The 15771-nt window shown below is 45.7% G+C and overlaps 2 protein-coding genes across 6 annotated transcripts in view; both read left to right on the plus strand.

Moving 5' to 3' along the window:
• SLC22A5 (solute carrier family 22 member 5) overlaps positions 1 to 4835 on the plus strand; it is a 28152-nt gene extending 23317 nt beyond the window's left edge. For 2 of the 5 annotated variants that reach the window (XM_027607199.1, XM_027607203.1), the window contains exon 10: positions 57 to 1456. In XM_027607199.1, the coding sequence (XP_027463000.1) occupies positions 57 to 144 (88 nt within the window). In that variant the 3' untranslated portion in view covers positions 145 to 1456. Of the gene's footprint in view, positions 1 to 56; positions 1457 to 4152 lie in introns of those variants that run through there. The other 3 variants (XM_027607201.2, XM_027607200.1, XM_027607202.1) reach the window with 3 other exon arrangements.
• A 7195-nt stretch (positions 4836 to 12030) lies between these two features.
• The window catches only part of LOC113929952 (translation initiation factor IF-2-like), a 112519-nt gene continuing 108778 nt past the window's right edge, over positions 12031 to 15771 (plus strand). The window contains exon 1 of the mRNA XM_027607207.2: positions 12031 to 12786. Coding sequence (XP_027463008.2) covers positions 12031 to 12786 — 756 coding nt within the window. The remainder of the gene's footprint in view (positions 12787 to 15771) is intronic.

A 15771-nucleotide genomic window follows, 5' to 3' on the forward strand; every position in this document is an offset into this window, starting at 1 on the left:
TGGTAGACATCTTTTTAAAGATTTGTTACTAACATTGGTTTTGCTTGTTTTTATAGAATAAAATACAGGCAAACTCCAGGCCACACAAGGATGTTAAAAGATGGCGAAGAAAGCTCCACAGTCCTTAAAAGCACAGCCTTATAACACAACCTCCAGTGGGTGAGGTGAGGAGGGAAGACTGTCCTGTCAGAAGCACTTGTGTAGACACTGAGTCCTTCAGCGGGGGTGGGGGGGTGGGGGTCTCTGCTGTTCATCATGTTGCCCCTTTGTCTGACTTGCTTCTGGCTGAACAGCCGGACTCGGGCCACCTGTACTCCTGGCACACAGCCTTCCCTCCAGACCAACAACGGGAGATACGCCCTGACGTACGGACTTGGTGGATGGTGGATGGGCGCTTCCTAAGAAGTTAACTGTTCACCAGGACCTGTGAGGCCTGGAAGAATAGGAGAGGCACCTGCTAAACTTACATGTTAATTTCAGACCTCCTGAGAAGACTGGAGGTCTCAGCTCCCTGCCTAACCTTCTCCCCGTTTCCCTCTCATGGTGCACTTTAGAGGAAAAGACAGAATCGCACAGGGAGTTTGATTTCTCACACTTTCTTAGTCACAGGGCACATTAACTGGGATTGTTGCTTCCCCAGGCAGGAGAGCACAGATCTGCGGAAACCTAAAGGTAATTACTGTGGAGGGAACCGAGCAGGTTCAGAACAAGGGCAAGTGCACTGATTTGTGAGCACTTAGACCACTCAGTGTGAATACTGGGTAGACTTGTTTACATCTGATCCAAGCACTGGGCTTGTTCAGGCCCATACAGATGCATCACTGAGTCTCCTCTTCTCGTTTTCTACTGTGGTGTAAATCCCATCGTCTAGCTACTGTGGTTTCTGATGTATGGCTTAAAGGAAGTCTGTCAGTGAGAAAGAGAGACAAGCAAACTCATCTCTTCTTTCAAAACTATAACGTAGAATTTATTGTGTTTTGTTTGTTTGTTGTTGTGTCTTTTTCTGCTTAAGTTATTTGCCCTTCAGAATAAATTTAGGAAGGGCTGGTTTCCAGCCTCCTGGTCTGTGTCTTTGTGTTTTTGTGTTTTTCAACCCAGGATCCCTCTGGCGAAGGTGTGCAGTTGCTGTTCGTGCAAGGCCTTATCAGCCTTAGCCACTAGCACCTTCTCTGAGTGCCAACAATGCCGTCATTGTCTGTGCTTCTTTTGTGATACCTAATCATGGGAAAAAATTACAGAGAAGAAAGTCAAATTGTGTTCACAGTCTTTCAGCGTTGCTCACTTCAGTCGTGTCACATTGGGAGATATTTTGTGTTCGGTGTAACTGTCTTTTATGATTATGTTACCATGGTACTCCTAAAGCATATGCCTCACCAGGATAAAAACCGTATTTTGTGAAAGCTCCTGAAGTGCCTTGGGAAATGAAGATGTTTTAATAAATAAAATGATTTTTTAAATAATAGCAACTGCCTACCACCTTTATTTCCACAATTTGGTGAGTCAGGCCACACCATCACCTGACTTTGGTCTATGTCAGCTTGGGCTAATTTTAGCCGTGATTGGTGCTTAGTGCCTAAGGCTCAGATTTAATCCCTGTGTACTAGAAACCTTCACTCTGTGAATCGACTATGGACAGAGCCAGCCTTCTTACACAAGTGTCTTAGCCTGGGTTCCCCCGAAAGCAGGGCCTCAGGCCAGCGCTTCCGTGCGGGTAGGTAGTATATTTGGGAACAGGGTTCCAGGGAGCAGGAATAAGGATGTGGGGAGGGACAAGGAGAGAGGGAGACCCAACCCAAGGATGCGCTATCAGTGCTATGGGCACTGCTCCAGCCAGCCAGAACCTCCGAGGAGCCTTAGGAAATGTATCTCAAAACTGATCTGCCTCATGGGTAAAAGGGGGAAGCATTTATATGTTGCCCCCCCCTTCCCCATCCATCAAAGGCAGCCCCACAGGAGTCCATTCTCCACTTTTCCAGGTTGCCCCTGTGTGAGTTCTGAGCCAGGTCTTCCCTCTGGGTAGAAAGCAGGAGGTGCTCTATCGCAGACCTGAGGCAAGGCACTGTCAGGTTGCACATCAGGGAACATGGTCAAAGCTTGTGTGAACTGGGTCACTGCAGCCGTGGCTGGAGTAAGTGGTGGGACTGGGAAGACTGTGGTTTGGACACAGTCCACAATAGATGTATATATGAAATGTGCCACAGGGCGATTTGAGCTAGAACGTACAGATGGACCCGGGTAAAAAGCTCCAGTGTTGGACAGGTAAGTCAAAAGGCCTGTTGCATAATATAACACGCAGCATCAAACTCAGGTGGGAAGGAAGGAAGCTCATCTTCTGTAACCCTGTTGGCTTCTCCACTCTCCTCAAACCTGGTTCTGTGCCAGGTTCCTGATTAACTGCCTTCACGGTGACTCCAGAACATAAATTACCATCCTGCCTGCCCTTTCTCCTGTTGCACGAATGAACAGTTTCTGAGTTTTCTCTCTTATTCTCAGTGCTACTGATGCCAATCATTTGTGGCCTTCTGGGGGCCCAAATCATAATTACCTGAATGCTGAGAGCTCTTCTTTTGGCAAGGCAATAGCCCATGTCACTGCTTCTGGGGCTGAGCCAAGTACCTGAAAACCCATGCCCTCTGTCTGGACCTGCTGGGTCTGTTTCTATCAGAGCCATGGCTTTGGGAAGACTAGCCAAGTTATCCTGACCAGGGATCTCCTCTCAGGGCGAGAGGGGTGCATAACCTGTAGTCAGAGGGGTCACTTGTGCTCAGTTGATACCCATCAGAATTAGAAACCAGGCTACCCACAGAAATACAAAGGGCAAAGCAAATGAAATGAAGGAACAATTCAGATTTAAAAAATATTCAGTGTTCTGCCACAGATAGAGATGAAAGTAAGAGTATACCCTATGATCTTTTCCTTTTCCTGGCAACTAGTTCCTCTCTCCCTCAGAGTTCCCTGAACATTCTCATGAATTCCAGAAGGGCTGGTGTTTGCCAAAGAGAATTATTCTACTTAACACCTAGTTTAAGTGATGGTGAATGAGTTGGGCGGTGGGCCCTGTTTTCTGTCAAGTAGTAAGTCGCCCAACAAATCTTTCCCCTGGGTGTTTTATCATCTAATTGCTTTTCCTAAAGGGCTTTTAGGCTAACAGAGGCTGGACGCAGCACATTAGCAATACCTTATGTTGTGTGTGCCATTGCTATACAACTAACTTGGAAAAATACAGGCCTATCTTGTTTCATTGCACTTCAATTTGTTGTGCTTTTTACTAATTGAAGGTTCAAGATGTTAGCGGAGGAAGTCATGGAGGATGTGGTGCAAAGAGCAAGAGAACTAGAATTAGGCGTGGAACCCAAAGGTGTGACTCAATTGCTCCCAAATCGTGGTAGAACTTGAATGGATGAGGAGCTGCTTCCTGTGGATGAGTAGACAACGTGGTATCTCGAGACGGAAGCTACACCTGGTGGAGAGGCTGTGACAATTGTTGAAATGACAACAAAAGGATTTAGAATACAATTTAAACTTAGTTGATTAAGCAGCAGCAGGGTTTGAGAGGATTGACTCCAATTTCAAAAGAAGTTCTGTGGGTGAGATGATATCAAATAGCATCACATGCTACAGAGAGAGCGTATGGGAAGGAGGAGGCATTCAATGTGGCAGACTTCACTGTTGTCCTATTTTAAGAAATTGCCAGTCCCCCAGCCTACGGCAACCTCCCCACTGATCAACATCTGTCATCAACAGCAAAAAGATCGCCACTGGCTGAAAGCTCAAAGGATGTTTAGCATTTTTTAGTGACAGAGTATTTTTAAATTAGGGTGTATACGTTTGTTTTTTCACATATAATTCTATTGCACACTTAATAGACTATAGTGTAAACATAACTTTTTTTTAAAGATTTTATTTATTTATTTGACAGAGAGAGAGAAAGAGAGAGCACAAGCAGGGGGAGTGGCAGGTAGAGGGAGAAGCAGACTCCCTGCCGAGCAGGGAGCCCGATGTGGGGCTCGATCCCAGCCGATGACCTGAGCCAAAGGCAGATGCTTAACCAACTGAGCCACCCAGGTGCCCTTAAACATAAATTTTACATGCACCAAGAAACCAAAAAGTTCATTTGACTTGCTTTTTTTTGTGATATTTGCTTTATTGCAGGGGTCTGGACCGAACCTGCAGTATCTCCAATGTATGCCTATTCCCCTGTTCGCTCGTTTGATGCTTATACAAATCCTATGAGATCGATAAACGATGCCCAGGATGACAAAGTCAGAGGTTCCTCAGCAGAAGGCACATGTCTTCCTGGAGTCTCAGATGGACCCACCCTGGAAGGTCTCACCTTGGGAGGAAGGGGCTTAACTCAAGAACGGTTGTGCAAGAAGTTGCCAGAGACACTGGAACATCATCTTTCTGATGGGCCAGCCAGGGGGCAGCAGTCAGGCACCTGACGAGTTTTTACCTCAGAAGAAGTCTCACAGGAGAAACTCTTCTCATGACTGTGTAGAGGTGTGGGCATAGACGGTACACATCAAGGACACGGTGCTAAGTGCATGCAGGAGTATGAGTATTTCACAGAGCCAGGCTCCTGAGGAGATCTGAAATATTTATCATGTAACCTTCGATCCGTTTTGAAAATTCCAAATGTCCTCATAGAACGACGCTCCCTTATACCAATCAAATGAGTATTAAAAATGTACAAACCTATAAAATGTTTTCACCAACATTAATCAAACAAGCAAGCAGCATGATGTAAAACATACACTTTAAAAATTGGTGAGGGGCGCCTGGGTGGCTCAGTTGTTAAGCATCTGCCTTCAGCTCAGGTCATCTGGGATCAAGTCCCGCATCAGGCTTCTTGCTCGGCAGGGAGTCTGTTTCTCCCTCTACCTGCCACTCACCCTGCTTGTGCTCATGCTCTCTCTCTCTTTCTTTCTCTCTCTCTCCCTCTTTCTCTCTGTCAAATAAATAAAATCTTGAAAAAATTAAAAATAAAAATTGGTGAAAGAGAAGATTCTAACACTGTATTTAGAACATTCTATGTACATTCGAGCAATGTAATACAACCTAATAACCCCTAAACTCCTTAGCCATAATAAAAAGTCATCAACATCTGGAACAATCTCCCCAATACTCCCAAATCTGGGTGACAGCAGACTAGATGAAGGTCTCTATTTACTTCCCTCTTCAAAGATTTTTTGGAAACTACTATAGAAAATAAATACATGAAATGGAGAAAATGGACAATGGGGCTAATCACTGAAAGAAGCGAGATCTGTCCTATAAGAAATGTTCGAGAGAGTCCTTCAGGCTGAAATGAAAGGATACTAGACAGCAACCCAACTCCACATAAAGGAATAAAGCACATGGATAAAGGGAACAACCTAAATAAATATAAAAGAGAATTAATGAAAGTGAGGAAATTTCTGCCAACTTTACAGAAATAATAAGGATCATAAGAGAACACTATAAACAATTGTGTGCCGACAAATTAGACAACCTAGAAGAACTAGACAAACTCCTGGAAACACAATTACCAAAACTGACTCAGGAAGAAACAGAAAGTCAGAACAGACTTAAGTAGAGAGATTGAATTAATAATCAAAAACCTCCCAAAAAAGAAAAGCCCAGAACCAGATGAGTACACTGGTGAATTCTACCAAACATTTAAAGAAGAATTAATACCAGTCCGTCTAAATTCTTTACAGAAATAAAAGAGGAGGAAACACTTCCTGACTCATTCTGTGAGGCCAGCATTACCCTGAGACCAAATCCAGACAAAGACATCAAAAGGGAACCATAGATCAATATCCCTTATGAACATAGATGTGAAATATTCCATAAAATACTAGCAACCCAAATCCAGCAGCATACTAAGAGGATTATATGTTGTGACCTAGCAGGATTTATCCCAGGAACACAAATGTAGTTCAGTTTGAAAATATTAATAATGTAATACAACACATGAATGAGTTTAAATAAAGATTCTATCAATTGATGCAGAAAATCATTTGATAATATTCAACACACTCTCATGATAAAAAACATTGAGTGAACTAGAAATAGAAGGGAACTTCCTCAACATGATAAATGACATCTATGAAAACACCACAGCTAACATTATAATCAATGTTGAAACTGAAACTCACTCCCTAAGATCAGTAACAAGACAAGGAGACCACTTGCCACTTCTGGGACTATGCTGGAAGTTCTGGCCATAGCAATTAGGCAAGAAAAAGAAATAAAAGGTATCCAAGTTGAGAATTAAGAAGTAAAGCTATAGTAATCAAAACAGTACAGTACTGGCAGAATGACAGATAAAAAGATCAATGAAAGAGAATAGAGTCCAGAAGTAAACGTTCACAGATATGGTCAAAGAAGGTGATTTTCAAAAACGGTGCCAAGACCATTCAAGGGGAAACGACAGTCTTTTCATCAAATGAGGCTTGGAAAACTGGATGTCCACATGCAAAATAATGAAGTTAGACCCTTATACCATATGCAAAAATTAACTCAAAATAGATAAAAAACTAAAGAGCTAAAATCCTAATACTTTTTAGAAGAAAACAGAAGGGAGAAAGTTTCATTGGATTTAGCAGTCATTTCTTGGATATGACACCAAAAGCACAAGCAAAAAAAGAAAAAAAATGGACTTCATCAAAATTTAAAACTTTTATTATATGTCAATTATATCTCAATAAAGCTGGGGGAAAATGAAAAACTTTTGTGCATCAAAGGACACTATTGAGAGTGAAGAGGTAACCCAGAGAATGGGAGAAATCATATATCTACTAAGGTGTTAATATCCAAAATATATAAAGAATTCCTACAGCCCAACAATGTAAAAAAAAAAAAAACGGGCAAAGGACTTAAGTAGACTCTCTAGTAGCTCTATAACTTTAGGCAAGTCACTTAATCTTTCTGAGACTCAGTTTCCTCATCTATAAAATAAATCACATATCTCACTGGGGTATTAGAGATTTTATTTTTTAAGTAATCTCTACACCCAGAGTGGAGCTCAAACACACAACCCCAAGATCAAGAGTCACACACTCCACTGACTGAGCCAGCCAGGCACCCTTCAATGGGGTTTTAAAAGGATTAAGTTAGCATGTAAAGTCCTTAACAGTACTAAATTCGTGTTGACAATAATATTGCTATCCCTCCGGACCTCCCTAGGGCAATTATTAACTCTACAAATAATTACTCCTTATTATGTTCTGTTTGGTTCCATCAGGGAAATTATAGCTACCTTTGGGAGAAATCTTTTTACTCATTCATCCCTTAATGAAAGCCAGAGCCCTCAGGAAAACGTCCTTCATGATGCCCACACATGCTCCTTTCTCTTTTTAGTCCAAGCAGGCTAATGGGATCTAGACTTCTTGTAAACTCACCTACTGTCAGCCTCCACACTTCACAGGGAGATGGGTATGGGCTGTCTGGGGTCTGCAACTAGTGAAAGAAATGTTGTTTGACTTATGAGAGAGGTCAGTATTCAAATAGTCGTCATGATATGTGTCCAAGCCTGATTTAGGAGGATGAACCACTGCTGGACTTGAACATATCTGCCCTCTCAGGGGTGATTCACCTGGACAGGCTCCTGGGGACTGCAATCTTCATGACAGGGCCATCCTCTGCCAGCCTCTCAAAGGACACCTTGCTCAGGTAGACACACATCAAAGCAAGAGTGCCTTTTAGAGTACTAGCTTCTTTCCACCACAGAAAGACAGATTTCCATCTGTGTTGCCAGATATGTAAGTCTTTTCCTTTAGGAACACTTATGAGAGACTACTCCTTTTCACAGGAAACCAAGGCCATCCAAAGCAAAATTACTTTTCTTTGTTCAAGAACAATTGCTCACTCATTTTCTATTTGTTTACTTTTTCTTCCTCCTTAAGAAAGTTAAAGGATATTTTTGCTATTGGTAGGTTGTATTTTTCTAGAGGCAAAGAGTTTTAGTTTTGAGTTCTAAACTGAGGTTTGGAGATTGTCCATGGAACAAACACTTTACAAAGAAGACCAGGCCCTAGCTCACACAGAGGACATAGTTGATAGTTTAGCAGTAAAGCACAAACACATCTTACGAGCGGGAAAGTGGACATGAGATTCCCTGCCCACCTGACGCCTCACCCAAAATGTGTAGAATCAAAGCCCTGCAAAGTGTGATCCTCTCCCAAAATTCTCCAGCTCACTGAAGGGCAGTACTGTGTCAGTTCGGGTCCTCTTTGAGCACATGCCAAGACGGAATTCAACATGCAAGAGCTTCTTGAGGAAAATGCTCATGAAGGGTAAAGGGGAGAAGGAGCTAGAATAGGCAGAGAGAGACTCAGATCATAATGCATGTCTGTCCCCTCTGGAAAGGGAGAGGGAAGGGAAGAGAACTGGGCAGGAAGAGCTTCAGACTGCAGATTAGTTCTGAGAAATTGTTGACCACACTGATGGGAAGCTCCACAGTACTGATTGCCTATTAGACGAGTCCCAGCTGAGGCAGAAATAGCCTGGCTCTGGTACCCCCACCGAGTTCATTCATTGTCTGGGAGCAGCCAGAGAGTGCACAGCCTTGTCCGTATGCTGCAGCAAATCGAAAGGGGCAGCAGCTGGTGGCTCTCAGCTCTGTTCTCTGTAGAAGATTCTCTTGAAGAGTGATCTGAGTTGCTATACGTCTGCCACAATCGTTCATCCAATTATGCAATCTGGGAGTCATGCCTGATATCTTCTTTTCCCTTATCTTTAAGACCCAGTCTACTGGCAAGATCCTAACCATTTCACCTCCTAAATATCTCTCACATCTGTCTGTTTTTCTTATCTCCTCCACCACTACCACCATCATCTTTCTCCTAACTGATGACCATCTTTCCATCTATTCACCACACAACATGTAGGAGCAGCTTTTTTATCTTTAAAAAAAATTTTTTTTAAAGATTTTGTTTTTAAGTTATTTCTACACCTGATGTGGGTCTCAAACTTATCACTCTGAGATCAAGAGTCACAGGCTCTACTGACTGAGCCAGCCAGGTGCCCCAGAGCCATCTTTTTTAAAACACAAGTCAGATCTGCTTAAACAACATCAGAGCTCATAGGATAAGGATCTAAGTCCTTACCACGACCTTCAAGGCTCTGCCTGTTGTGACCTTTGCCTTATTCTCCAGCCTTCTGTGGACTTGGGTTGTCCTTACTCTCTCTGCTCCACTGACCCTCTGAGCATCAGGTAGATAATGGTTCAAATCTAGCCCCCTTCCAGTTCCCCCCAAATGCTCCAAGTTCTTTGCTGCCTCAGGACCCTTGCACATATTGTTCCCTCTACCAATTATCTCTTCTCTAATCCCAAGCCCTTCTACCCAGTTAACTAACCCTCATTCCTTAGCTACCAATTCAAATATCATTTCTTCAGGGAAGGCTTCTCTGACCCTCACACAAGTTTGAATCGTTTGTAATTTCATCTTATAGTGAATTAAATGCACTCTGTAGCATTTAGGATGATATTCTGTATTTGACTAATTATCTGATTGACTACCTTACTATACAATGTGTTTCCTGATGGTAGAGACTATGTCCATTTTTGCTCATTACTGCATCTCAAGCATTAGCAGAGTGGCTGCATTTTGTAGTTGCAACAAAATATTTGTTGAATAAAGGAAGTATCTGAAAGGGGTATTTGATATATTTTTTTCCTTTTTATTTGAGTCACACTCCAAGTGTTTTCTTTTCTAACCAGTGAATTGTAGTTCTATTTATATTGTTCTCCAGCAGCATGATCTACCGCCCGCCCCCCACCCGTCTACTCCCACCCTTCGCCCATGGTAAAATCTGTGAGCTCTGGCCTTGGACTTGGGATTTTTTGAGCCTTCCTTGACAAGCACAAGATTTTATTCTAGAGTTAGAAGGTCAGGGAGGTAGGAAGGAAAAGAAAGTGAGTTGCCTCCAAAGAGTTGGGATACAAAGTTGATCTTTGAAAGTTAAATTAGAAATCAAACCAATCAGAGCAAAGATATACAACATGCCTCCTTAAAGAGCAATAAGGACCCCAGGACCTACAAGGCCCAATGGTACTGTTACTCAGTAAGTTCTGGCTCTATCTAAAAAAGAAATGTGTTCATCTGAGGAGGGACAGCCCTGGTACATTAATAAGGAGAACCTAGGTAACAGAGAGTGTCCACCAGCCACCAGCCCCAGGAGAAGGGTTGGCCAGGACAGCAGTAATGAGTGCCCAATCCTCCCAGCAACTTGTTTGACCTCTGGTGTGGAGGAAGATGCACCAAGCTTCCCAAGGCTGATATCGGTAAACATTTAAGTCCGATAATTCACTCTTCTGATTCTGGCTTGGAGCTCGTCAAGCCACCTTCTGACAATTAGGTTCCAAATTGTACAGTTTTAAGAAGTGAGTGCACTCACGAGCCAACCTCAAGAGTCTCATGTTCCTGACCGTTTTGCTTCTAACAGTAATGGTTAAGCTCCAGGTTTGGGTATCAGACAGCCTTCATTTGAACCCTGACTCTACCATTTACATACTGAACATACTAACCTTGGGAATTCCCTTTATCTTTTTTTACCCCAACTGAAAAAAAGATCACAACATACCGCATGATAACAGGGAGAATTAAAGGAAGCAATGCATGTAACGTACTTAGCATAGAGTTTAGCAAATAGTGAATGAAATCAGTAAGTTCGCCTTCTGATTTTATACAATGTGGATTTTTAATCAACACTGGAACATTGAAAAGATGGAATTTCGGGTCCCATGGGTCAAAGACCAAATCTGGACTATGGGAAATCACCAAGATGATAGACTACAGGCTAGCCTTTTACCTCCTGGCACCTCTCGGGTTACACGGGTTAACGTCTATAAAAGGTAACCAAGACGTGGCTTTAAAATCTTGCATCTCTACCTCTCTTTTCCTAACTCTCATCTCCCACACATACTTTTTATGCAGAAACAGATTTTCAAATTTACCTCTACTTTGCTCTCATGGAATTAAGAATGATTGTCCTATCATAAGGAAGAGCTAGCTCCAAGGCTTCCCTTGATAATTTTTTTGTTTTGTTTTGTTTTGTTTTTCCTTCATGCTACAGACCAAAAGCGTCATCTCCCGGAGGGGGAAACATGGACCCTGGTCACCATTTGGCCTGCCCCACTTCCGCAGGTGCTCTGAGGGAACACTACAATTACACTTAGCCACAACACCAGTCACAGATCAAGGCTTCCATCACGCAGGGAACGGGTCTGAATTTCAAACAGGCAAACCAAAGTGACACTGCCAGATTAGACAGTTAATTTTGTTTTTCTGTTCCAGTTATCAGACTGTTCTATGACAAAAGTGAACAAACACACACATGGCAAATTGGTTTGGAGTATGGAGTCTTATCGGTGTTTTCCAAGTAGAAATGCTTCCTTACAGAAGTATTTTCAGATCTCAGTGACTGATGCTGGGCAGAGCTGTGGGGTGTTTCCTGAAACTTCAGGTGTAGCAGCGCTCTAATTAACAGGACTGGTCCAGTGGCGTCATCACAGGGGCTAATCGTCAGGTGAGGTGTGAGGGGCCTTCCAAAAAGACTGCAGTGCCTCCTCGGTCCTTCTAAATCAAGAGAACACAGCCTAAACTTTGAAAACTATCTTATTATCATGGGGATCTCCAATTTTATCAACTGACATTAGAGAATGTCTGTCAGGCATCCAGAAAAACAATGACTTGGTTGCTGCCCTCAAAGAACGCACCTAGAGCTTAACAGAAAATGCCAAGTATTTTCTCCCTCATATCGTTTCATTTAATTCCTACAACCTTGAGGTAGGTATGGTTACCATCCTCGTCCTACCAGCAAAGAAACTAAGGCTAAGGGATTCCGCCCCAAATCACACAGCCACTAAGTGACAGGCCTGGGCTCACTAAATCCTCGGGTATTGATGGGCATCAATTAGAGCAGGGAGTCCAAATCCTAAGCTTGCTGTTCACTCTTTCTTATCAAATGACAAGTCCCCCATTTCATTGATACGACTGACTTTTTGATTTCTCCGCGGACCCAGTTTGAAGAGCCTGGTACCTCATGGTCGCGACCAGGCTGTTCGAAGCCACGGGGCCGCCAGCTCGGCAGAGGGTCCAGGGCACATGCCTGGGCCTGGGGGACCGGCCGACCCCTGGGGATCTGCGAACGAAACCTGCCCCAGCTGGCTCAGCGCCCCAACCCGGGACCCCTCAGAGGCTCGTTCCGGGCCGCCCAGGCCAGACCAGCCTCCTGAGGCCAGCAACCCACGAAGCGCTGTCGGCACATCCGCCGTCAGCCCCGAGGCCTGAGCAGGCGCTGACTAAGGGGCTGGCGGAGGAAGCGGCCCCCACGGGCCGAGGCGCGCTGCGGGGCCGAACGAGGGCGCGCTGCGGGGCCGAACGAGGGCGCGCTGCGGGGCCGAACGAGGGCGCGCTGCGGGGCCTCTCCCCTTGCGGCGGGGGCTGCCCGCCCTCCTGCCCGGCACCGGCCCGGGGCCCCGCGCCGCGGAGGTGTGCGCACCGGGCTCGCTGGCGGCCCCTCGAGTGCACGGGGCTCCGGCCAGCCGCCCGCGTGCAGGCCCGAGGCCCGAGCCCCCGCCTCTGGCTGCCAGCCCGCGCTCCGCATTCACCGCGCTCGGCCCGGGCCCGCCTCTCGGCCGTTTTCGCTTTCGCTTTCCTGCCGCCCTCGTTGAGGAAAATGAAAGTGACCGTGGCCGTGGCCCGGGCCCGCGCAGCAGCCGTCGAAGAGAGGGGCGAGGAGAGCGGCGGCGGTCGGCGTGGAGCCTGCGAGCTGGGGCCGCCGCCCGCACCAGAGGAGGTAAGCGCGGCCCCTCGACGGCCGCCTCGCGGGCTCCGCCTTGCGGACCGGGCGGGCGGGACGCCAGGAGGCCCCGTGACGCGGAGCCGGCCGGGCTGGGGGCTCCTGCTGCGGGACTGGGGGGGGGAGGGGCGCTGGGACCCGGCACCGCGGGGGCCCGCACGGCCCGGCTGAAGAGCCGGGGGAGCTCAGACTAGCGCGCCAAGGGCCTGGCAGCCTGGGGCCGAGGTCGCGCGGCGGCAAGGCCGGTCGTGCACCGGTCCCATCCCACGTTTCCTTTCGGTACAACACCACCGGTCCCCCACCCCCGACCGGCTTTCAGTCAAAATCAAAGTGGGAGAACGTATGGAAAATGCTGAGCAGAGTGCCTCCCCTGAGCTCGGCTGGGAGGAACTCATCATTTGCCCCTGCTTACCTTTTAGACTCCTCTTCTTCCCCATTTTGGCTCCACGCCTCGTGTAGTTTGCCTTCCTACGTTTTACAGATAGGGTACACTTGGGCGACCCTGGGGTGCCTTCCAAGCGTTCCCTGAACTGGCAAGCTTGCAGCCCGCCTCTCTTGGCCACAGGCATGGACATGAGCTAGTCCAGGATGTCGCCCCCTCCCCGAGGCCCTGCCCATGAGAAGACAGGGGCTTACTCCGTAGAGACTCCAACCCCCCCGGGGCTGGCGAAAACCATCAGGAATGGGTGCGCTCGGGGACCGCGTCCTTCCCAGACCAGGAAACTTCCAGTCGGCTGCATCTGCCCGCAGAAGGGTGAAACATAAGTGCTCTGGTCTTGGCCGTTGGTCACATATACATTAATTCGATCGTGGTATCGAGAATTGGGCTCCCCTCGGCTGTGGAGCCAACCCCTGGCAAGGAAAAAAAAATCTCCATCTCTCTCTCTTTTATATCTATAGCTACACACACACAAGTTACCCGCATGGCCAGTGGCGTGGGGTGAGCATACAGGGTAGAAGGCACTAAGTGTTGGAAGTAAAGGGACTAATCTGCAGGCACTTGACTTCCATTTGAGTGATGACACTCTTTGTAGCCAATACCAAGAACCCCCTTTTAATCAACTTTTGTCTCAATAAAAATGAATTCAGCCTAATCACACGGATCTGATTGTGCGGCCCTATTACTGAAACAAAACTCCATTGATCTTAACTTTGGAAAATTGCCATCTGAATTTGACAAACGATGACGTAAGATCCTATTTTTTAAAACACGGAGTCCCTCCTCTGCCCTGCTTCCAGGGCTGTGTTGAGTATTCATTGCTTTTAGAAAATACTGCCTTTACCATGAGCCAGAAAAATCAGAGTCTTTGATTCAATGAGCTCTTCCTTCTCCGCTGAATTCCCTAATGTCCTCTTCGCTCTTCCTCCTCTTAACTAAATTTGAACCGTAGTGGATGGTTCTCTCCTCTTGCTCTCCTAGCTTCAGTCTGCAGGGCGAAGAAGAGGTGGCGTAGTGGAGACACCCTGCCCTGCATTTCTACCACCCTGTGTTCTTGCTTCCATGTTCCAGAAAACGTAAGACCAAGCAAGCCCCTGCCTTTCCCCCCTACCTTCTTGGCTCCATAGCTTTATGATTCATTGACTTAGCCACCAGCATGTGATGGACTTTCTTATATTTTTCACTAAAAAGTAATGCATGGGACTTTGTGTGTTTTCCTTAGTATCTGAGGTCTACCAAATTTAATTGCTCACACACTTTAGTTCATGGCACACTAATCCTTGCTCCATCTAGAGTCTCTCATGTTATTTCATGTTGTTATTTCCTCCCTTTATACTCCAGTTCTCGGTCAGCACCCTCCTCCCCGTGCACACACGAACACGCCTCCATGCTGTTGTATTTGTTCTTCCGAACTCCCTTTCCTTTTATCTTCTTAGAGCATGTGTATCTTTGAAACCTATGTCATGTTTTGCTTTTGATGCACTTACCTAAATAAATACTTTCAGGCTAAGGGCGCCTGGGTGGCTCAGTCGGTTAAGGTTAGATGTCCGCCTTTCGCTTAGGTCATGATCTCAGGGTGCTTGGTTGGGGCCCCGCATCAGTCTCCATGCTCCACGGGGAGCCTGTTTCTCCCTCTCCCTCTGCCTGCCACTCCCCCTGCTCCTGCTCTCTCTCTCTCACAAATAAACAAAAAAAATAGCAGCGCCTGAGTAGCTCAGTCAGTTGAGCATCTGCCTTTGGCTCAGGTCATGATCTCAGGGTCCTGGGAGTCAAGCCCTGCTCAGCAGGGAGTCTGCTTCCCTCTCTCCCTCTGCCCCTAATCCCGCTCATGCTCTCTCACGCTCTCTCTCTCGAATAAATAAATAAAATTTTCAAAAAAAGAAAAAACTTTCATGCTATAAATCTCTTACTATTTCTTTTCCTCCCTACATTATGTTTTTGAGTCAAACCATATTGCTATATGTGAGTCTGATTTATTACTCCTGGCTGTTGCATAGTTTTGTATGGAAAGTATACACCACAAGTACTTAACCAGCCTCCTGGGAATAGACATGAGGTGGCCTGTGACTCCTTGCTTGCACAAACAGTGCTGCACCAAACATCCTTCTGGGTGTCTCCCTGTGTCTTGTGCAAGAATTTTTTTTGAGATAGGTATGAGATTACTGGTTCTAGGATACTTGCGGGATGTCTTTTACTAAAAACTGCTACTTTGTGCTGCAGAATGACTTCTTCAGTTTCCTCCCACTAGGCGTGCATCAAGGGTCCCTTTTCCAACATCTACTGGAACTTACTGTTAGCTTATTTATGAATTTCGGTCCAAACTGGTAGGTTAAAGCAGTACTCCATTTCTGTTTTAATTGAGCATCTCATCATATTGTTTTGCCATTGGTGAACTGCTCACCCATCTATCCATCTAATCTGCCCCTCTTTTCTTTCAGATTTCTGATATTTTTCTATATGTGGTTTGCATTTTGTTCCTTATTGGCAACCTTACATGTCAAAATGTTAGTTCTGTGTCAGATGTGAATGTTTTAAGTCTTCCC

Source organism: Zalophus californianus, chromosome 5 (genome assembly GCF_009762305.2).
Source record: "Zalophus californianus isolate mZalCal1 chromosome 5, mZalCal1.pri.v2, whole genome shotgun sequence".
In the NCBI taxonomy this organism is placed as follows: Eukaryota; Metazoa; Chordata; class Mammalia; order Carnivora; family Otariidae; genus Zalophus; species Zalophus californianus.